This window comes from Callospermophilus lateralis, chromosome 2, assembly GCF_048772815.1.
Source record: "Callospermophilus lateralis isolate mCalLat2 chromosome 2, mCalLat2.hap1, whole genome shotgun sequence".
Taxonomy (NCBI): domain Eukaryota; kingdom Metazoa; phylum Chordata; class Mammalia; order Rodentia; family Sciuridae; genus Callospermophilus; species Callospermophilus lateralis.
The window spans coordinates 32,912,717-32,935,619 of record NC_135306.1 but is presented as its reverse complement, the minus strand read 5'-3'; the positions used below and the strand labels follow the sequence as shown (position 1 = coordinate 32,935,619).

At 46.7% G+C, this 22,903-nt stretch overlaps 1 protein-coding gene across 1 annotated transcript in view; it reads right to left on the bottom strand.

Moving 5' to 3' along the window:
• The window catches only part of Gabbr2 (gamma-aminobutyric acid type B receptor subunit 2), a 352,972-nt gene that overhangs the window by 95,461 nt on the left and 234,608 nt on the right, over positions 1–22,903 (bottom strand). The window contains exon 8 of the mRNA XM_076843252.2: positions 2,763–2,823. Coding sequence (XP_076699367.1) covers positions 2,763–2,823 — 61 coding nt within the window. The remainder of the gene's footprint in view (positions 1–2,762; positions 2,824–22,903) is intronic.

Here is a 22,903-nt window from a genome sequence, read left to right as displayed (position 1 = left end):
TGGACCTGGACCTCAGTTTCCCCTCTGAAATTGAAATGGTAACTAAGAGCTTTTCCAGCTTGGCCAGAGCATCCAACAACTAAGAGTCCTTCCATCCTGGGGGATGAGGCACCTCTGAGACCCTTCAAATTTGGAAAAACCATTGTACTGATGCACACCTGCCCCCTGCCTTCTAGTGGCTCCTTTCAGTCCCCAAATAACCTTTGATCCTTCTATCAGGTCAACAGGATCAACATCTGTTCAACAGGTAACAGGAGTCTCTTCAGGCCTAGCTGTGACATTCAGTAATAGCTAGGCAAGAAGGAAGGGAAGGTGGGGCGTGGTGGTGCATGCCTGTAATCCCAGCAGCTCAGGAGGCTGAGGCAGAAGGATGGCGAGTTCAAAGCCAGCCTCAGCAATTTATCGAAGTACTAAGCAACTCAGTGAGACTCTGTCTATAAATAAAATACAAAACAGGGCTGGGGATGTGGCTCAGTGGTTAAGTACCCCTGGGTCCAATCCCTGATACAGAGGGAAGAAGCATATACCCATGGGTGTCCACAAAAGCATGGAGGTGCCAGCATCCTGGGGAAAGCTCAAGTCCAGGCTTTACTCTGCCACTAGCCAGTCACATGACTCTGGGGAACATTTCCCTGCATGTCACTTTCCCCATTTACGCCATGAAAGTGGTGGGATAAGCTCGTCTTTAAGGCCCTGCCTTGTCTGACGTCCTACATATCATTACGCCAAGGCAGCAGCTAGCTAGCTTAGGCAGATGGCCAACAAAAAGGCACTCAGGTGTTAATGCACAAGGAAAATCTACATTTGCCCCCCCCCAAAAAAAGTGTCATAATTTTGACAAGATACTTATCATAACTGCTACTTACTAGCTGAGCAAAAAAATAAAAAATATATTTATCTGTACCATCTCACTTAGTTCTTTCCACATTCCAAGAAATCAGGTAGGATGATAGCCCTGTTTTACAGATAAGGACCATCAAGGCTCACAGAGGAGAAGTCACTTGCTGGATGTTCTAGAGAGTAAGTGACTTAAGTCAGGTGGGTGGGACCACAAGACCCAGGCTCTGACCTACTTGTTCGCTGATCTGCCTTCCTTATAAATCCAGATATGCCTAAAGCCACAGTCACTAGAGTTGGTGTCTAAACCTATCATGAAAAGGAAAAAGGCAATGGAATTGGCATGCACCCGTAGCTGTGATCAACCAGTCCATATTGCACAAAATACTCTCTTAGAATGATACAGTTTGAGAATTGGAAATGGGACAGAGTTTAGTTGCCATCACTAAAAAAAAAAAAAAAGTTTTTTTTTGCCAGGATGCTTACTTTGCTCAACCAAGGAAGGAGGAAGATTTAACAAATGGTAAAATAATTATATTTGCCCAAAATGACTTTTTTTGGTGTGTGTGTGTGGAGGGGGGGGTGTTGGGAATTGAGCCCATGGCCTTGTGCATGTGAGGCAAGCACTCTACCAACTGAGCTATATCCCCAGCCCACAAAATGACATCTTTTGGGAACATCAGAGAGCTGACATGTGTTTCAATTACCTGACATGGTAAGAATGGGTTAATCTAGGAGATGGCATTACAAAGTGAAAGTGCCGAGAAACACCTCTTCCGATTGATCAGAAGCTTGGTGGGATATGTCTGAATGATTCTGAATAACTCACTTCAACTTCTTGCTTTCCCTGGGATGGCCCTGGGATCTGCTTAAAGGGAGGGGATGTGGCAGGTGCCGTTCTTGTTTTTGGACTTTCCAGAAACATCAAGATGCTGAAAGATACTGCAGCAATGAAAGGTCCCTCCAGTGGTTTCATCTGACAACATTGCTAATGACCACATGGGGCCGAACCAAAGCATCTGCCTTGAGGGACACCCAGCCCTGCTCCTCACATATGTCCTGTGGACTCTGACAGGTCACTGTCTCTCTCTGGGCCTGTTTCTTCCTCATCACACAAGGAACTTGGCCTAGGTGGTTTCTGAGGCCCCTTTCAACTCTGACAGCAGCAGAAAAAGCCCAACAGATGAAGTGGCTTCTTCAAAAAATTAGTGTTCTGTAAAGAGTGGGGGTTTTAACAGCAGAGACTAAAGAGACACATTGAACCCTGGCCAAAGTCGGACCTCCTGTGGATTTTCCGCAAATGATCAGTAAAGACAGCTTTGAAACGATTAGCCCACAGACTGGGAATGAAAGCACATGAAGAATTGTTGTTAAATGTTTTAGGTACAGCAATAGCAGGCTGGTTATGTTTTAAAACGTCCTTATCTAGTAGAAACAGCTATTGAAGTATTTATAGATTGAAATGAGATAACGTCTAGGAGTTGCTTTAAAATATGACAGCTGAAAGTGGGGGTGGGGTGGGGATGAGTCAAGATAAAACAAGATTCGAGGTTGGGGATGTGTGACGTCGTTTAAGGCCAGTGGTGGAGACGGCTCATGGCGCTAGTCTCTCTATAGTGGAGTCAGTTGGACACTTGTGTAATCAAAACCAAAACCAAATCTAGGCTCCCAGCATCGTGTGTGGATATAAGCACCACTCCTGACTTTCCTAAGCCTCTCAGGGTCAGAGACCAGAGGCCTGAGAAGTAATTCAACATGAGTCAAAACTGACATTTCAGAAGAGTGTCTTCTATTGACTCCTCCTTGTTTTATTGTAGTCTCATATCATACTTTCATTTCTTTTGATGTATTTTACTGCAGAAAACAACATCCCTGAATACAAATGCCATCAACTAGAAAGACAGAAGCATCCAAAAAAAGCCTACCTTGAAATTGAGTAAATTTAATGGTCCCCATTCTCTCCCCGTTCCGGAACACAACTTGACCCTAAAAACAAAACAAAACAAACAAATGAGAATAAAAGAGAAATGCCACATTAGCCCAGACGTTGCCGAACTCACTGCAATTTGTTAACTGTACAATGTGATTATTAATATTGGAGAAAAACAGACTCCCATTGGACCTCAGATGCAAAATCAAACTCATTATTTTTAAATTAGTTGTGACTTTATCTGGTTAATTTGTGAGGAGCACAAAATCAATAATAGAACTACCACATGTGAATTAAAGTAGAGATAAGAATCATCATTATCATCGTGACTATTTGTCAAACACCTACGTGTCCTGTGTTATCTTGGGGACAGGTTTTCCAAGGAGGATGGAAGCTGAGGTAAGGCCTTTGGAGGCTGGCCCTGTGCCCACCCAGAGAGACATGGGGGTTTGCAGAGGATGTTTGGCTTGGCTACCAGGAGGGTGCTGGAGGTTAGTATTTCTTATTAAGGACAGAGACTGTGTAAATTCTTCCTGGACGGTGATGTCATCTCCAATTATAACTGAGCTATGGTGCAGCACAAAATTAAGCTTCCCCCGCCAGCAAGACCTGGCTACTGTCACAGGCAGCTGAGCGCCCTCATTAGGGACCTTGGGGGCTAAAGGCAGCGTCATTTTCTGCATCTGTCTTGCTGGCTTCCATATGCCTGATAAATACACCAGGAATTTAAGGGGGAGATGTCATCTCTTTTTGCAAGTTTATGGTCCACATAAAATTCTGCAGTCTTGCAAAGGAAATTGGCAGGTGTCCCATCATTGCATCTTAATGACTGGGTTAGGTGATAAGTGGGTGATGTCCATCCTACAGATCAGGAACCTGAGACAGGCAGGTTATATACTTTTCACAAGGTTATTATTAGTGAGACTGGGACTCGAATCCAAGTTTCTTTTCAACACCCATGCTATTTCACTATTGCATGTGGCTTCGGGTCCAGAAATAAATTCCTGAAGATAAATCTTTCCATTATGAAATTAGAAAAAACTGCCTTAAAGGTACCCTGCTCTTCTCTCCCCATAATCCACTTGCATCATGAGGCAACAGCACAGAAAATATCAGATCCCACTTAATTCTCAGGAGGAAGCTCCAGGAAGCATCTTCCCTTAGGTGGAAACCTGGGGGCTTTCAGAACAAAGGAGATCATTCAACCTGTTCTCAGAAGGAGAAACACCTCCCAAGGCCACGTTGGCACCTTTTTGAAGTCCCGAAGACAGCTGTGAGTAGTATCAGTTAGAAACTAACACCCACCCAATTCTATATTCAGGTGATGGTAAGCAATTCCCTGGAGTGTGAAAACACTTCAAGGGAAGGTGAGACAGGAGCTGTGATTTTATTTCTAGGGATGATTGAAAATCACAGAACACCTTCCCAAAGGATCACTTTTATGCAAATGGACCACTCTGGGTGGGAAGGATGCAAATGGTGCCCACAAGGACTTTTATTTTTGTCTGATAAAGGTATAGATCTTACTACTTCACCAACCTCCAGCCTCGCTTTGAAGAATTCCAAAGACTTCCAGGTTTAAAATGTGGACCATTCTGCAGAGTGTTTATTAGTTAAATTAAAAAGGGTAGGGAACAGTGTCCCAGCTTAGGGGTAATGACACTGGAGTGGAGTGGGAACAGTGCCAGGAACAATATCCCTTTAGTTTTTTTCTTCCCTTTACCTTTTAAACAAGCTAATTAGCCCACATTGAGGAAGGACCTGTCATACTTAACTAACAAAAACTATTTTAATAAGTACAGTTCCTCCAAGCGCCTTAATTTCCCAGGCTGTGCTGTGGAAGGAGGTGCATCTGAATCTCACAAGCCTGGGTTCAGTTTCTTCTCAGGCAAGTTCCTGAACATCTCTGAATTATGGTTAGCACAGCTCCTCGGGTATAAAAGGCACTTAGTAAATGGCAGTAATCATCTTTATTTAAACACTTTTAATAGCAGGGAGCGGAAATGAAAAGAGCTGAAACACCAGGAAGCTTTCCAACTCTTGGGAAGAGATTTTCAGCTCCCACGTGACATCAGCTGGCAAAGGGGGTGAGCCATTGGGTCCTTATGCAAGGTGGCCTCGACTCTCAAACACCACCCCAGGATGCCTGAATGCCCACTTCATGAGCCACTGTATGTTCTGACCACCAACAGGAGGAGGGGAAATTTCTGTCTGTGGTAACCAGAAGCTTAGGGAAACACTGTGGGTAATTAGTTATCTGAAGGATCTGCACCAGAGACAGGGCCAAAAAACTCCCAAAGCCCCCTTCAGAGGAAATTGTGTTACACGACTTCTTGGCAAAGGAGTTACCATGGCATCTACATCTTCATCTTGCTGATGAGGTTCATTCCGTATCCTGAGTGTGTCTGACTAGACAGAGGACCACTGACCCAGGCAAGGCAACTTGCTAAGATTTGCCTAAAGACTCTGTGGAACTGACCACATTTTCAACCTAGGAGTCTTAAGGAAATAATGCATAAGGAAGTCCTCGTATCCAAGGGATGATGTTCAAGAAATTGTGTTCTACGGATATCTCCCATGTTAGAAGGCGGTCGACTCACACATCATAAACATTTTTCTATCCTGTGATAAGTTACTTTTTATCTTGATACAGGGTCTCACTATGTTGCCCAGGCTGGCCTTGAATTCCCGGACTTAAGTGATCCTCCTGACTCAGTCTCCCAAATAGCTGGGACTACAGGTGTGTGCCACAGTGTCCAGCCCAAAACCTCTTCTGGGTATCGGTTCCTGCTCTAGGAGAGGCTTGTATTCGATAAGGAGGGATGGACAGAACAAGTGAGTCAATAAATGAGGAAGACATTTCAGTCTGGGGGCTGTGAAAGAGATAGAAATGGTGGCTGGGAGAGAGAGCTAACTTAATTAGTCAGGAACGACCTCCGTGAAGATGTGATATGGGCACTGAGTCCTGTGTAGCAAGAAGGAGATGTTCCAATCAAAGGGAAAAACCAGGTGAAGGCCCTGAGGGAGGAGAGGGCATGAAGTGCTCAAGGGACAGAAAGGGCCGGTGTGCCGAGGCACAGGAGAGAGTGGGAAGGGCTGGGGAGTGGGAGATGAATAGGCTGGCCAGGACCAGGTGACACTAGGTCTGGATGCCGATGAGGGGTCTGGGGGGATTCTAAATGTAATAAGCAGCCACAGGGTGGAGTGGGGTTGGGCAAAGAAGTCCTGTGATCTAAGATTTGCAAAGATGGCCCTGGCTGCAGGAGAGAGAGTGGATGGTACTGGTGCCCAGGTGGCAGCAGAGAACCTGTTCAGAGGCTCTGGCTGGCAGCAACACAGAAGACAGTGGGCAGTGGCAGGCTAGGGGTGGCCAGTTTCTCTTGCTCATCTACTCAGAGTGCACAGCAACTGTGTCTGAGCGTGGTGGTGCCTTATCCTTGGTTGTGAATGCTGTGTGTGCTGCTCAGAGGGCCTCAGTGTGGGGTACTCATTTCCCCAGCTGCCCACATCTTGGCTGCTGTTCAGTTGTCCTGCACCAAGGGGACCTGTGTCATTTAAGATTATGACCCCTCCCTGGGCAGGCTAAATCCGATGGTCAATATAAAGGTACATAGTTCTGGAACCCTTGTCTCTGTTCAGGACACTGTGAAGGACCATGAGACCTGAGTGATATGGATTCTGGGAGAAGCCCCTGTGGTCACTGGACTGCTTTGAGTTCACTGTGGCCTGCCATTGCAGCCAGGAGAGCCGGGCTGGTGTCACTTACTAAAATGCCAGTTTGAGCAGGGATGTGTTTGGTTTCCCTCCACAAAAACAGTGTTCCCCCACACAGGAAGTCTTTGTGCATCTGTAAGCTTTTGTCATGTGCAATCCAAGGACTGTCACTGGGAACCATGACGGATCCATGTGATAGATTAAATTCCAAGGCGATGGAGTTCAGTAACTGGCCTGCGTGCTGGCCAGTATCTGCCTGGTGCCTATAGTCCACTGTGGCTCTTCTGTATGGCAGGGGCTGGGAGCCTGGGAGCCACATTTCCCAGAAGCCCCTGGTGCCTGGTTCCACTTAGGTTCTGCTAATGAGAAACGTTCATGGAAGGTTAGAAAGTATGCACCAGGGAAAAGCTTTTCTTTTCTTTTCTTTTCTGCTGCTTTGGGTCTAGCAGTAGGAGCTCCGAGAGGCTGCAGGTGTCTGTGAGGCCAGCAGCTCCTGGCTGTCTGCTCAGAGGTCAGAGGCAGGGTCTCCAAGGCAGCAGAGTAGAAGCCTAGGAGGCTGGTGTGCTTGGGCGTTACTTCCACTATCTTATTGCTTTGTGGTCATTTTTAGATACTCTCTAGAAATTAGACTGTACTATCAGCATCATCAAGAATCTAGAAGCCATTTCAGGTACTTTGGAGACAATGGCAACACCATTTTCCTTTCGGTTCCTCCAGCCCCAGGGACTTAGCAATTGTCTGAAAACTCTGACTTCAGGGACAGCTCTCCATGTTCGGCTTCTCCATCCCTTCCAACAAAGCTGGAACCAGCTGTCTGTGTTAAATCTCTGTCTAAAGTGCCTCAAGTGGGTTTCTGTTCTCCTCAAAGGAGGCTGATGGATCACAGATCCTAACTTATGAGGAATTTGTAAGAATAACCACAGAGCAGACCTAGAAATAAAGCAACGGAGGTAAAACCTCAGCTGGATAATTGATAAGGGTTTTTTTCCCCTGAAGAGATGTTGCTAATGTCAAAAAAGCAATCTGTTTCATACAAACCAATCTCAACTAATTATTCAGTTTTTTCTTTTTCCAAGAATTACAGATCAACCCAGGGGTGCTCTACCACTAAGCTACGTTCCCCAGCCCATTTTGTTTCTCACTTTGAGAAAGGGTTTCAGTAACGCCTGGGCTGGCCTATGGTCTTATGATCCTCCTGCCTCAGCCTCCCATAATTGCGGGGGGTCACAGGTGTGCATGACCTCCTTAAGCTTTTGTCATGTGCAATCCAAGGACTGTCACTGGGAACCATGACGGATCCATGTGATGGATTAAATTCCAAAGCGATGGAGTTCAGTAACTGGCCTGTGTGCTGGCCATTGAATCCAGCAACAGTTCAGTTTTAATTGGAAGCAACACAGTTGTGTTTGCTTTTTCAGAGAAAACATTACAGTGTATAGGATAACATGTGGGAAAAATTTCAGTGTCAGAATTTGCCAGACAAGAATAAATATCACCATTAGTGTGAGCGGGAACAGTCATTGAGTATTTCTGGGCCTCAATTCTTCCATTTGGAAAACAATAAGAACAATACCTGTTTCTCAGGACTGTGAGAATTAATGAGAATTATGAAAAAGGAACAGCCCAGGGCACAGTAGAGTAATGGTCATCATAATTCCTTCAGTTGATTCAAATCAGCAAAATCCTATCTGATGTTGGGTCAGTGGTCCCAGATGAGTCAGTGGGGAAGAAAAAGCACACTGAAGATTCCAGAAACCACCTCTTGGAAAGGTCCCTGTCTTCAATGTTTCACTAGTGAGTAGTGAAATTCACTCCAGCAACGACTTATGAGTCTCCCGGTCAAGCCCTGGGTTGGGCCTCCTTTTTTCCCCTTTTCTCTTTTGGTGTTTAATTTTGCAGTGGAGGACACAGAGGCCTCTGTATAGAGTCCAAGAGGCAGGAAGGTGGTGGCATTTTAAGGCTTCTGGGAGGTTTTTAGGCAATATCTGGCTAGAGCTGGCAGAGAACCTCGTGGCTTAGCCTGAAGGTATGGAGCGGCTGGTCCCCTGAGGCTGCGGTCTCTGGCGTTCTAGGTGCCCTGGGGTTCTAGGGCACACTCCCATCTCTGGGCAGCCATGTTTTTGCCTTGCAGAGGTGTGAGCACGCATGCTCATCTGAGTGCTTGATCTGTGCTGAGGGGAAATCTCTGAGTAGTGGGGAGGTAGAGGGCCATAGGGAGGTGGGGGCAGCACACCACTGTTCAGGTAGATGACCCTACCTGCCCTGGAGTAGTCTGCTACCAGCCACCACCCAGGACAGCACTGGTCTCAAAGAAATAAGACAGCCTTTGAGAACCACTGGGGTTAGACTGCGGGGAGGTTTTTCAACAAGGGTAGCGATCTACAGCATGCACACTTGAAGAAGAAGGTGCCCTCTGTTTCCACATGAGCAGCAGGACTTAAAAGAGAAAGAAAGACCAAATAATTGGGTACATCTACCCATATGTTCTGCAAAGGTAAAAAATATTCTTTGTTCTTGCACGTACCCTTGGGCTACTGGAGAGGCCATATTTTGCCTTCTATTTAAAATATTTTCTTACACTGAAAATTCTTTTGATAGACCCAACCCTTCAGAATGTTAGATGTGCTGCTAGGGACTTGAAAGGTAGATCTGTAGAGAGTCCAGAGGAAGAGCAGGATGGGAGTGTGGCCTGCCCCATGCCACCCTTCTGATGGCATCATACTGATGAGCAGTAAGGATGGAAGAACCATAATTAGAATGTCCAAAGGACCCAGAAGCTACCATCCACAAAGCATGCAGTGGCCAAAAGAAGGGCTGAGCATGGTGGAGAGAAGTGCAGACCCAGAAGACAAGGCTGGTGGACGGCCCAGGAGAGGTGAACTGGCTCTCTCTCCTTCCCTATGTCACTATAATAAGCCTCAGGCAAGAACAAAATGTGCAAGAAATAGATGATCAGTGAAGTAAACTGTGATAGAGACACACAATGGGCAACTACAGCACACTCAATCAGTCTCCAAGTACTGCACCTACATTGTGCAGGTGCCAAATTAAAGAGTAAGCAAAATTGGTGTGGCTCTGGATGGCATGGTGGGAGAGACAGACATTGAACAATGAACACACAAATACAGAATTACAGACAATAATAGGTAATATGAAGGAAAAGCAGGGAGTCAAAAAGGATCTTTGGGGAAAGGTAGCATTTGTCCTCAGCCCTGAAGAAGTTAGCTGAGCTAAGAGCAATGGGGAGAAGGACCCACATGTACATACAAAGGTCCTGAGGTAGGAAAGAGATTGGGAAATCAGAGCACTTGGAGCAATGCCAGTGAAGCTAGAGTGGTGACTGAGGGGGAGATGAGCATGGACAGTGACTGGCAAGGTGGATGGGTACAAGGTCATCAGAACCTTACAGGCCATGTCAAGGATGCTGGGCTTAATTTGGAAAGCACTGAAGGGTTTCAATCAGGGAATGACTTGGTGTAAGTCATATACACTTAAATATTGTATTATAGAAGTTATAAAAATTTGGGGAAAATTATATTCTGGTTGTGCCGGACATGGCTAGCAGTTCACCAGATTCACTGCCTTTTCCTCTTGGGCATGTGACTAGATGTTTTCCAGCTTCTCTGACAGTCAGGTGAGGCCCTGTGAGTTTTAGCCAATGGAATGTGTGTGAAAGCAACATGTGGCATTTGAAATCTGACCCATGCAAACCTCTGACAAGATACTTCCTATTCCCTTATTTTCCCCACCTGCCAATCAATTCACAGGATCTATCAGAGGACTCCGAGGCCTAAGGACCAGGGGAATAGAAGACAGAGGGGACTGGCCTCATGAATGATGATTTGGGAAGGCTGTCTACCAGACAGAAGTATCCACTCTGGACTCTGCATAAGAGAGCACTAAATTTTTACTGTGTTAAACCATTAAGACTCTGAGATAGTTTTGTTACAGCAGCTAGCATTCTTTATCCTAACTAATACAATCACAAATGATAAAAGAGGAACAAGGAATAAAAATGGAAAATACAGTATGTTCACAATTTTGTTAAAATTAACACCATCAAGTAACAGTGTTAACACTGGCTAGTCATGGATTATGGGATCATGGCTTCTTCACTTTTTGTTCCAATACTGTGCAATATTCTCTAATGAGCAGGTATTGTTTAATAGTATGAAAGCCTTATTAAAAATTTCTTCTTCAAAATGATAAGACATTTTTACAGTCAAAAATAGCAATATCATCACCAACAAAATAATACTCCTTCTTGAAATAGATTAATTTTTACTGACAGCTTAGAGTTTTCCTGAACAAGATGCAGGAATCTGTGCAAAAACATAAGCACATTTCTCTTCTCCACTTTGAATAACCAAAAGAGCAATGAGCAAGGAGTCGAAAGGCACACAATCCAGGTGAACTAAGTCATTTTCTAGGAAGGGAAACCAGGAGCAGGTCCCTTCTCATCTCTGTCCTCAGGTTTCCCTCTGCAAAACACGCAGAGATAACAGTCCTCGAGGTACTTAGCTCTGTGGAAACATTTGTGCTATTTAAACATTGTGCTATTGTGTTATTTAAGCCCCGCCCCATTCTCTTTTACTAATTCATTCTCAACAACGACCTCAATGGAATGAGCTACACACCTTTGTTTGCATTCACAAAGGAGAAAACTGAGGGCTGAGAGGTCAGGAATTGGCCCTGGGTCACACAGCTAGTCAGCAGCGGAACTCAACCAGATGCACTGACCTCATGCTCCTGAAGACCTCATTGTCTCCCTTTGCAAGAACCCAATATTGATCAGAAATGATCAATGCAGGGGACCAGAGTGGTCAATGCATGGCTCCCAGCTCTCTGGTTTGGGCAGTAGATGGATAGTGGTGACACCTTTTGCTTGCATAGTCAGCAGAGGGGACCTGAGCAGATCGGTGAGTGGCGCCTTTGCTCAGGTCTCCTTGTAGGTGCCAAGTCTGGGGAGTTCTGCAGCTATAAAGCCATGCATCACCACCTGGCCTCCTGCCAAGGTCCCCACCCCCACCCCTTCTTTCCTGGTCATTTGCAGATGCCAGTATCCTCACCATTAGAAGTATTTAATTTTTGCTTTACTGTATGTTCTATTTTTGTTAAATAGATTAGTCTCCACCAGGAAAACCAAATTGCTGACCATCCGACCCGAAAGTCTAAGATGTGCCATTTGCAATCTGTTGCAATCTTTGCTTTTTGTCAGGGTGGGCTGCAGATCGGCCTGGGCTGCAGGGAGGCAGCTGGAGAAGCAGCAGCCCAGGCTTGAGGTGAAGGGGCTCAGGCCATAGGAGGTGGCCCAGCAGAAAGAGAGAAGGGCACAGATGGGAAACACAGGTCAGGACATGGTGACTCATGAGATGGGAGATGCAGGAAAGGCACTGGGCTGGGAGGAAGGTTGTCTGGGCTCTACATCGGCATCTCCCAGGGACTTTGGTTGCAGTCTCTCTAGTGTGGAAGGAGGTGAAGTTTATGTTATCTGAAATCCAGGCTCAGAATTCCTCCTGGAGTTGTGGACAATTTTGGTGTGGGTAGGAGCCTGGTTTAGACTCTAGGGAGGAAGGAACCTCAGGGTACACCTGGCATTGGAAGCCAGGGCAGCTGAGGGAGGTCAGTCAGTCTGCCAGAGGCAATAGGCTGCATTATTTTTTTCTCTTTGAGGAGGATGGGGACCGAGGGTTTCTGGGAGGTGGAGAGAGACTCCCTGACAACGGCTAAGGATGCACTAATGCTCAACTTGAGCCACTCAAATTCACTCTCTGGTACAAACCCCAAGTCTACACCAAGACCCCCCACAAGTCCCTGTAGGAGACGGTGGTTTTTGTGTTGGGTTTTATTTCCTGCAGATGGAGAAAGAGCAGAAAAGGCTGCATTTCCTGCATGGATCAATATGGCCAGAGGAAGACAGGAGGGATCATGTGGCCTTCCAGATTCCAAATGAATTTAGCAGAAAGGGTCACAGGGTGTGGGCCTCCAGGTCTGGAATTTGAAGAAACCTTGAGGTTAGTTGTGGGAACCCCCAAACTAAGGGTTAGAGCTTCCTGACAACCTTTCTGAGCTCCCATTGGTGATATCAGGTGGCACATAAGATCCTGGGGTTGAGCAGGTCTCAAAATTTTGGAGAAACTCCCTGGCATGGAAATTCTGGAGCAGGGTCATAGGTATGGGGTACGATGAAAGAAGGGCAATGGCAGAACAGCTCTTGACCTTTTATTCCCAGGAGAGGGAAGGTCATGCAGTTATACAGGGATGTCCCTGTCCTAGACACCCCCGCTTCCTTGCCTCTGGATATGTGACTCTTCTGAAGCCCCTTCCACTCTCCTACACCTGGCCTGTGATCACCCCCAGCCTTCTGGGGCTTGGCCTGGCTCCAGCCCCAGCTCTTAATCCAGCTGTGCTAATCCTGCTCTTCAGGCTGATAGAAAGAGCAAAGGCCTGTGAAAGTTTTGCAAGCAGCAAGTGCTGGGGTCCCACGGAATGTGGGACCAGGGATTGTTGGGCAGCTGCTGTGTCAAGGCCTAGACCAGTCAAAACAATCCCTACAGCTCAGCCCTACCATTGGAAGCTCACTGTCTGGTGGAGGAGGCAGGCTCCTGGCCAGGTAACCTCAGGGCAGTGGCAGAAATGCTGGGGTTGGCAGAAAGCCTGGGCTGTAGGGCATCTGTCCTAGTCTGGGTGAGAGAAGGCTTCTGGGAGAGAGGACATCTCAAGAGAGCCCAGAAGGGCTAGGAAGAGTTAGCTGGCCAAAGGGAAGTCTGGAGATGGCGAGTGGGTTCCGAAGCAGAACTGCACACACAAGGCCGGGAGGTGAGAGAGCTCTGCACGCTTAGGAAGCAGAGTGGGGGAATCACAGAAGAAAGTAAGTGAGGGCTTCCTTTCAAAAGCACAAACCACATGCGAGGCGAAAGAAGTTTGATAACATCAATAGTGAGCATTCCTGTTAGATAAAGGAAGCCCGAGACAAAGACAGCAGACAGACAGTGGAATGGAAAACGAATTTTGTAAAAAAAAAATTGAAATCAACACAGTATTAGTATTTAGGTTCTACACGGTACTCCTGAAAATCAGCAAGACAACAAGCCCATCAGAAAATGGGCAAAACACAGAAACTCAAGAAGATGCTCAATATTATAGAAATTAGAGAAAATCAAAGTGATGTCACTTTCTATCTACTAAATGACAAAAATGAGAAATCCAGATAAGTCTAGGAGTTGGTGAGGGCCCTGAGGCCTAGGGACCTCATTTCTTCTGGTGGGATATCGTGGGAGTAGCCATTCTGGACAGCATCTGGCGCTACTAATTGTCTGCAAGCCCTCTGACCCAGAATTCCACGCCTGCACACAGCCCTAGGAAATTCTCATAAGAGGACATTTGGAAGCCTGCCCATTGCGGCTGAGTGTGTGCCTGTGTATGTGTGTGAGTGTGTGTGCCTGTGAGACAGAGGTTTCCTGGAGAGAATCAGAAGTGGCAGATTACATGCAATGAAGGGATGGATCTCACATTGCTTCATTAGAAAAGGAAGAGAAAAAAAAGCTGATACGTGTTATGATACCAGGCTTGAATGTAAATTAAAAATGCCTGCACATGCAATAATAGCACACATTTGGCAAAACTACACACAAACAAAATGATACAACTGGACTCATGAGAATGCCTGTTGTGGAGAAAGGAAGCTGGGGAGGGAAATGGGGGTAAACAGGAATGAATGAATGAAATGGAGCCCGACCTGGCCTGAACCAGTGTGCTGATTGCCACAAACTGATGACTGAGATGGGCTCCGTTCTCTGCACCTGAAGTAGGTTAAACAAATACAACAGAACCTAGACTCCACCCCTAAGGTGGGGAAAGCCCGCTGGCCACCTGTCTGTTCATCTGGTTGGTCAGTCGTTTGTGCACTCACTCATTGGTCACATCACTGGGACCAGTCCTCTCTGGGCCAGGACTGTGCTGGGCTCTAGGGATAACATAGTGCTCTGGGGTCATGGGCACTCCTTGCTCTGGTGCTACTGCAAGGATAAGAGCCTGGTGGGTCTGCTTCAGTGTTCAGTGGCTCCCAGTTGGGGCAACAGGGTGGGCCACAGCCTGGGGGATATCACCACCTCCCCATTTCTTGGCTGAGAAAAATGAGATTCAGAAAGATGCGTCACTGAGTCTCCAGGCCATAGCTGTAACTGTGAGTGGCAGGATCCAAGCTCAGGTCTGTGAAACTCTGAACCCCACAAGTTCCCTCTGATTCCTGCAGAGAAGGAAGAGAAAGCATAGCAGGTTCACCTGAGGTGGCTTCACTCACCCACTCAAGTCAGGGCTGGGAAGGCTTCAAGGAGGGGGCAGCACCAGGGCTAGGCCCTGGAGGGTGACAGGAATCTGGGCATGAGGACTTGGGATGGAGTTCTGATTTGTTCTAACTTTCAAATCCTTGAACGGCATCTAGCTCAAAATATATGCTCAATAAACAGTTGTTAGAGAAATGAATGAACAAATGAGTAAGTGGAGAGGAATGCACAGGGCTGGGAGGGCTCTGAGGGCTGGACAGGGGTGGGCAGGCAGGTAGGGCAGTGGGACTTGAAGCCCAGGTTAAGGAGTGTGGGTCCCCTTTGGGTGTGCTGCAGAGGACCATGGGCTGTGTCTGAGCAAGGGCATCCCCTCCATAGGCCACATCAGGCAGACAGAATCTCCTACAGCTTTGTCTGCTCTGAGTCCACTTGGTGTGGGCAGGATGTGGGCAGAGTGGTAGAAAGGGCTCTGAAAGAGCAAGCAGGAGACCCTGGAAGGAGTCCTGGCCCTGGGTCTCCTTTCCTTCATTTGCAATGCAGTGGGCATGTGTGTGTGGCATCGGCCAGGGTGAGTGGCAGGGCAAAGGCAAGGAGCTGGGTGGGAAGTTCTCCTAGGCTCTTGCAGCTCCTTCTAGCCCTTGGTGTCCTGTGAGTCACTACTGCTGCTCCCACCCTGGAAACAGCAGGCGGGGCTGGCAGGAGGTGTTCCTGGGACACCTGCCTAAGAACTCATCTCCCCTTTGGTTCTGCTCCACACCAGAAACCCAGATGGCTCTGCATGGGGGCCAGGGACTACTCCCTTGGCTTCCTGGTTAAGCCTGAAAATCTCCCATCCACTAAAAACTCTTCCATTAAGAGACAGATGCTGGGGGCTGGGGATGTGGCTCAAGCGGTAGCGCGCTCGCCTGGCATGCGTGCGGCGCGTGTTTGATCCTCAGCACCACATACAAGGCGAGGATGTTGTGTCCGCCGATAACTGAAGAATAGGTATTAAAGAAATTCTCTTTCTCTCTCCCCCTCTCTCACTCTCTCTTTAAAAAAAAAAAAAAAGAGACAGATGCTGGCGGAGGGGAAGAGAGAAAGGGAGGCTAAGGCTGCTGCACTGAGAGCCCTGAGGCTGCCTGTTTAGAGTCAGGAGTCACTCTGGAAGCTGGTGCCAGATTGAAAGCCATGTGACGTGGAGTGGACCATGAACACACAGGCGGGCGTCTTGGGCTATTTGGGGGCTAGAGTGGGGCAGGTAGAAGAGGGACACTGGATCTGGATTGCTTTGGGGTCTCTCCTCTTTCTTTCCTCCTCTGGCCTGGGCTTGAGGGGTCTTCACTCCCATTCCCTGTGGTCCTTCTAAGAGAGCCCTGCTCAACATATGGGACTTGCTAGGAAATTCAACTCACAATGCTTATATTTATAGGATTTGCACCTGGTTTATAGCTGCCAATGCACTTTGAAGTGATATTTATTTTTCCTGCTCAGCAACTCCATCCCATGATAATAGTACCCCGGTTCTAACAGAGACTGCCAGTCAGGGTCTGTGATGGCTGCACTCTAAGATGGCTTCCCAAGACTCCTGCCTTCTGGGGAATCACACTTATAGTCCTCTCCCATGTTGATGGGGCTGGTCCGTGTCACCAGGAGAATATAACAGAAATGGCAGAGTGTGATTTCCAAGCACAGAGCTTTAAAAGACTGAAGCTTCAGTCTTGCTTTCCTTTTGATCACTCTTGCTGGTGGAAGGAGGCCAGCCACCAAGTATGGGGACACTCAAGCAGCCTTATGGAGAAGTCCCTGTGGGGAGGGATGGAGATCTTCTGCCAGAGTCAACATCTACTTGCCAGTCATGTTAAGAGAGCCATCTTGGAAGCAGATCCTCCTACCCTGCTAAGCCAACATCTTGCCTATATGATATGAACCCTCATGCCAGAACCTTCCAGCTAAGTCACTCCTGAATTTCTGACCCACAGACTCTGTGAGATAATAAATGTTTTTATTTCATTAAGCCACAATCCTTTGGGATAATTTACTATGACACAATAGAAAACTAATATAGGTTGTGGGAGAAAACAGAATCCACCCTGGGAGGATTCTGTTCAAAAGAGGAGATTTTTATTAAGTCCTCTTAAGGGGGCAGATTAAAGAAGTAAGCAAAGAAAGGTGCTGTGTCCATAGATTGGCAATGGCAGGAGTTGTTACCATCCCTCAGAGCCAAGGCAGCAAAGAACGTGGTCACTGGAGCTTCATTCGAAGAGGAGACACAGAGGCCACAACCACATGGGAGAGCACAGCTATCTCAGGAGATGCAGTTCCAAAGCAGGGAGGAGGCACAAGTATCACCCTGATCTCTCTATATCTCACCTCTTGGCCTCCAGGCCCCTCCCTGTCTCTCCACTGGACAAACTCAACAAGAAGCTAGACAACGAGGAATCTAGGTGATACCATCCATGGAACCAACCTTTCAGGGCACAGGAAGGATAGAGAATGGATACAAAACAGTCCATCCATGGGAGGAGAGAAGGGAAAAATCAACAAAGAGATCCACCCACCCAAGTTTTATGAGGCTGGCTCTGTGTAGGGGTGGATCACATGGTGTACAGCCTATCAGTACAGCCTATCTTCCGGCTATGTGATAGTTTCAGGGATGGGTACCCAACAGATCTCAGTCAATTCACACTAAGGGGCTTGCAGAGATTTTGTTATTCAGGGAAATGAACCCCTCTTTGGCTGGACTTGGTGCTATGGTGATAGGAATGAGGAAGTACTCACACCGAGGCTGAGAAGGGAGCTGGCCTAGGAGAAAGCAGATCTAGAGAGGGAGAGATGGAGAAGCCTCATCCTGGACTTTACCGCCATCTTGAATTAAGTACCATTCCCATTAGTTGCACCAGGAGAGTCCTGAGTGATCCACTGTTACCCAGCCTGGATGATCCCCGCGGCACCTCGCTGGTGTAGGCTGGCAGGGATCATTAATTCCCTTTCACAGATGAAGAAAACGAGGTTCAATTCTCTATCTCACTTGGAAATGAGTCAATTTTAATTCATAATTTAATTAGCAGTACTAGCCTCAATTTTTGGTAGACATTTTGTCTTCAGGCCATATGATTTTAGATTTTTGACTTCTACACTGGTTTTGTTGTATATGTGGCTTTTATTGAAAGATGCTTCAAACTTTCTTCAGAAGTAGGTGGTGGCTGGGGGTCTAGCTCAAGGGTATAGTGCTTGCCTAGCATGTGCAAGGCTCTGTCTTCAATGCCCAGCATGAAAAGATAAAAAAGCAAAAAAAAAAAAAAAAAAAAAAAAAAAAAAGAAGTGGATGGCATTCAATTATTAATTTAGTTAAACAAGCAAACAAAGCATGGTGGTTAGAAGATTTCCCATGGTCACACGTCTTGCAGGTCCCACTACCTACATGGAGCCAGTCTGAGACTGGAGCAGAACCTCAGGCTCTTCCTCAGCCCACACAGGAAAGGTCTCCTTTCCTCCTTGGTTCAGTCTCCTCACTATCTTAAAGGGGTGGGTGAGGGCTGCTCGTGGCAGGGATGGGTGCAAAAGGCTAAGCTGCTTAGGACAGGCCACTGGCTCAGTGGCTTCCCAAGGATTCAGAACACAGCAGAGGTGCTTTTCAGTCGATGGGGGGGGCGGGGCAGGAAAGATGTCTTCTTGCGGGTGGACCAAAGTCTTTTTAAATGACTAACTAGGTCCCATGCAATCCAGATTTCCATGACATTCTCTCTAACTTCTCTTCCCTTTGTTGACCCTGCTGTGTCCCCACACAACCCAGCTTCTTTATCAGTCCAGTCTTTTTGGGTGATTTGTGAGACCCCTCATGGAATGCTAGGTTTTGTTTTTTTTTTTTAATTCCTTTAAATATTCTTCAGCTTTGTCTGGATTAAGTTACTTGGTTATAATTATTTGGAAAGAATGTGACACTTTCAATGTTGCTTTTAAGATTTGTTAGGTGGGGCCAGAGCCACCTTCTGTCTCACCTGGACTTAATTTTCCCCCCCTACTGAGAAAAATCCCCTTGAGTCTTCTCTCCACCAATGCAGATGCCTTCACATGCAGGCTGGTGGGAACAAGGACTTCTGGACTTGTTTGAGCTCCAAGGATCCTCCCGCCTGTTCCTTTCCTCTGGCATTTCCTCTGGTCTCAGGAAATTTTCTGTATGCTGACAAGTACTCAGTTGAGGACCTAGGGGACCCTCTGCTCCTCTCAGGAAGCTCTCTCTTCTCCAATACTCTGCCTGCAAACTTCAGCCTCCTTGGTCTCCTGTAATACCTGTCTCCTCCACTTGCCAAGACTACTGGGCTCTGTTTGGGTTCCCCTTTCCTGTACAGAGGCCTGGAAAGCCTCCCCACCTGGAGTCACTTCCTTGGTGTCCCTTCTGTCTGGGATCATGATCCTTAGGGGTCTCTACTTCTGCTGTTTCACGTATGTGGAGTGGTTTTTCAGTTGTGTATGGCAGGTGGGCAAAGCCGGTTCCTGTTACTCTTTCATCTTGGTGGACGTGAAGTACCTCCCTGCCCCATACTTCCTATAATTTCACCTTAGAGGCTGCCCTGGAAGCCCAGCCAGCCCATCAGTCTGGGTCACTCTCACCCAGTGTGCATGACTCACTCCCTGGCCACTTTCAACTTTTTTCTCAAACATTACTTTCCCTATGAGGCCTCCTCTGGCCATGCTCTTAAAAACTTCTCTGCTTCCCTCTCCACTGGGGGCATTTCCAATGCCCCTGCCCTCCTCACATTCCTCTTTCTTTCTTTTTAAACAGCAACCATTGCCTTCTAACATACCACACCATGTACCCATCTAATAGACCAACTATCGATCGATTCTCCCCCTTGCCCGAGACTGGACACTCTCTGAAGGAAGGCATTTTTATTTTGTTCCCTGCTGGATCCCTAGCTTGGATATTGAAAGTTCTCAAAATTTATTTATTGAATGAATAAGCAATTGAAAAGGTGATGGAAAAATCACAGGAGCACAGTGCTAAGGGCGAGTGGTCCCCCTGTATGTGGAGGCAGCGATGGCCTGGCTCCTGAGTGGGCAGGAGGAGGAGGAGAGAGGACTGGAAGCTCAAGCGTGCCTGGTGGCGGCTCCTCCACTCCGGGCTGCGTCCTGCCCGCAAGGTTTTAATGAGCACCATGGTCAGAGATGATTTAGGAAGAATAATCTGGCAAGTGTGAAAATGAGTCAGAATAAGTGAGTGGCAGAGGGGACAGAGGGAAGAGGGTGGTAGCTGGGATTTCATGAAGGTGGCTTCATCAGGGCGAGCCATATGGAGGGGAGGAGTCAGACCCGAGACCTGCAGATTTCCCTGCAGAGACGTGGTCAGCGTGGTGGCATTGACAGGTGGCAGAGAGTGGGCGAGGGGCATGAAACTAACATGGGCATTAGAGGTGTCTGACCCCGCCGTGAAGTCTGGACTCAGACACTTCCCACCAGTGTGGCCTTGGGCAGGCTATGGGACTTCTTGAGCAATGGTTCCCTCCTCCAGAAAAGGCTACTTATCACATCCCCCTCCCAGGGCTTGTTCCAAGGATATGGAGTGCTTGGGGGTTAGTCAATGTTGGTTCCCAGCTGAAACCCTATAGGCTATCTAGAGTCACAAGAGGCCTGATAGACCTGAAGCCTCTTCTCTGATCACGTGTCAGGCCACATGCCCTCCGTCTTCCCGATGAACTGGGCACAGAGCTCAGTCCCACTGAGGTCCGCTGAGGACAGGGCAGATCAAGCCCACTGCCTCGAAATAGTTGGGTGAAAAGCTAAGCCCAAGGAGAGGACCCCAACTAGACATCTGCTCCACATCCTATCACTGGGGCTGGGCGAGGGAACAGGACATGATTCCACCGAGCTGCAGTGGAGAACCCCAGGAGGCCCTGCTCCAAGGAGACTTTAATTCTCAAGGCAGCTGTCCGGCTGTAAGGTCATTAACCATGGATTACTGAAGCAGCTCTTCATAAGCTTGTTGATGGAATTACTAGATTTGGGGATGAACAGGGAAATTTTTTTTTTCTTCTGCACTGTGGAAAACACTGCAGCTGCACATGCTGCAGGTCTCTGCCAAATTCCTGAGGGGGACTCGACGGTGGGCATTGAGATTAAACTATCGCTACATATGGCTTCCAAAGGATCCCGTGGGCTTGGGAGAGAATCTAGGTCATTGTTTTATCACAAGCCACAGGCCTGTAAATATATACATATATGTGCATGGACATACATTTGCAAACACATGTAAACATACATAATCCCTGTGTTCTTCATACATTTGCACTAAAAGTCTGCTAAAGTCATCTGCAGCTGATCCATCTCCACGGTCATTAACAGCACAATATCCTAAGACTTTTGAACCTCAAGAGATTTTCAAACTGGCCTCTACCCTATATTAGGCAACCTCCTACATATTTTTTCTACATATTCAAGATTAAATTATATAACATGTTAATCTAGACTCTAGCCAGCAGGGATTCAACAAAGAGTTGAGATATTGAGAAGAAAGAGAATTGGAGCAGCAGCTCAATCAGGCTCAGAAAATCAAGGCCTATCTGGGAGCAGAACATACTCAGGGCCCCTCTGACATCCTATTCTCCCTTCCCTGCCCAGGTCATTTCTAAATGGGAATCAGGGTCCATCTAAGAGAGAATGTAACAGAAAAGGCAAGAACATTAATACTGGTTGAGAGCCCACCTGTTCCAGGAACTGGGCTTAATTCTCATGATGGCCTTATGACGTCAGCGATAATAGACCCACTGCACAAAGAAGCAAACCGAGATCCAAGACCATGGCTTACTGTTTAAAGTCTCTGACTAGAGGGGACCAAGACCCAATTAAAGCCCAGGCCTTTGGCAGTTGATCTTTTTCCCCCTAAATCTTCTTTTTAAATTTTTCTAAAAACTAAGGCCTAAAGTAATGTATATCTACTATAGAAAATCTGGAAAAGACAAATAAGTGAAAAAATTCCATCCACAAACACTGTTAAAATTTTGGAGTATATGCTCCTATTTTTTTAACATATTTTGAAATTTTTATCAAATGTAAGGACTTACCATACAAAACTCTTTGTAACCTACTCTCTTTTTAACCAACTAAGCTATATATTATAAATGATCTTCTATTTCATTAGATATTGTCCTATAATAATTATTTTTAATGGCTGCAAACAAGTCCACTGAACAGATGTATCAAAATTTATTCAGTCAAGCCCAACCACTGGACATTTAGTGTATTTCTGGTTTCTCCTCAGCCCACCATGGCAAGCCATGTGACCGTGACACTGATTGACTATGTCTCTGCTCATGTCACTGTCGCTTCCTGTCTCAAAAAGAAAAGAAAACAGAACAAAACCAAAAATGGACTGGGAATGTAGCTCAGTGGTAAAGTGCCCCTGGGTTCAATCCCTAGCAACACACACACACACACACACATACACACACACACACATACACACACACGCAAAAAAGCAGGGCTGAGAATATAACTGATGTTAGATTGCTCTATGGGTTTGACCCCCCAGTAGCACAGAAAGAAAAACAAAAAGGAAAAGAAAAAAAGAAATTAATGTTAAAAATAAAATTTATTGAACCCTATTTACATATTGTAAAACATTATCACTTCAACTGTAATCAGTAGAAAAACACTGAGGTATCTTGACCTTTTTTGTGCTAAGTCTGAAATTCAGCATGCACTTCACACATTTCCAGGGCTCTTGAACAGAGCTGGTGGCCCCCATGCTGAAGCATGCAGATGGGATGGAGTCTTACTCTCTTTGTGTTCTTAGTATGAACATAGAGCTTGGCACAAGCCAGACCTCCCTGAAAGATGATTTGCATTGTAAATGTCCGTTTCTTCTGTTGTTTAAGCCAAAATAAATAAATAAGTAAAACAAATCAATAAACAAATTGACGTGTCCAAGGCATGGCTTGCTTTCTTCTTCTACCAGGGTCTCTTCAATCATCTACAACCTTCACAGTTTATTAGGTCCCTTTCCTAATCCATCTTATGAGCATCCCATGGAGGGGCCCATGGTCACCTGTGTCACTTTGCACAAGAGAATGCAAAGACTAGACTTCCCTGAGGTCACCAGCTGCCAAGATGTTGGGGACAGCACACAAACAAAGGTCTGTGGACTCCACGTCCAGTGCTC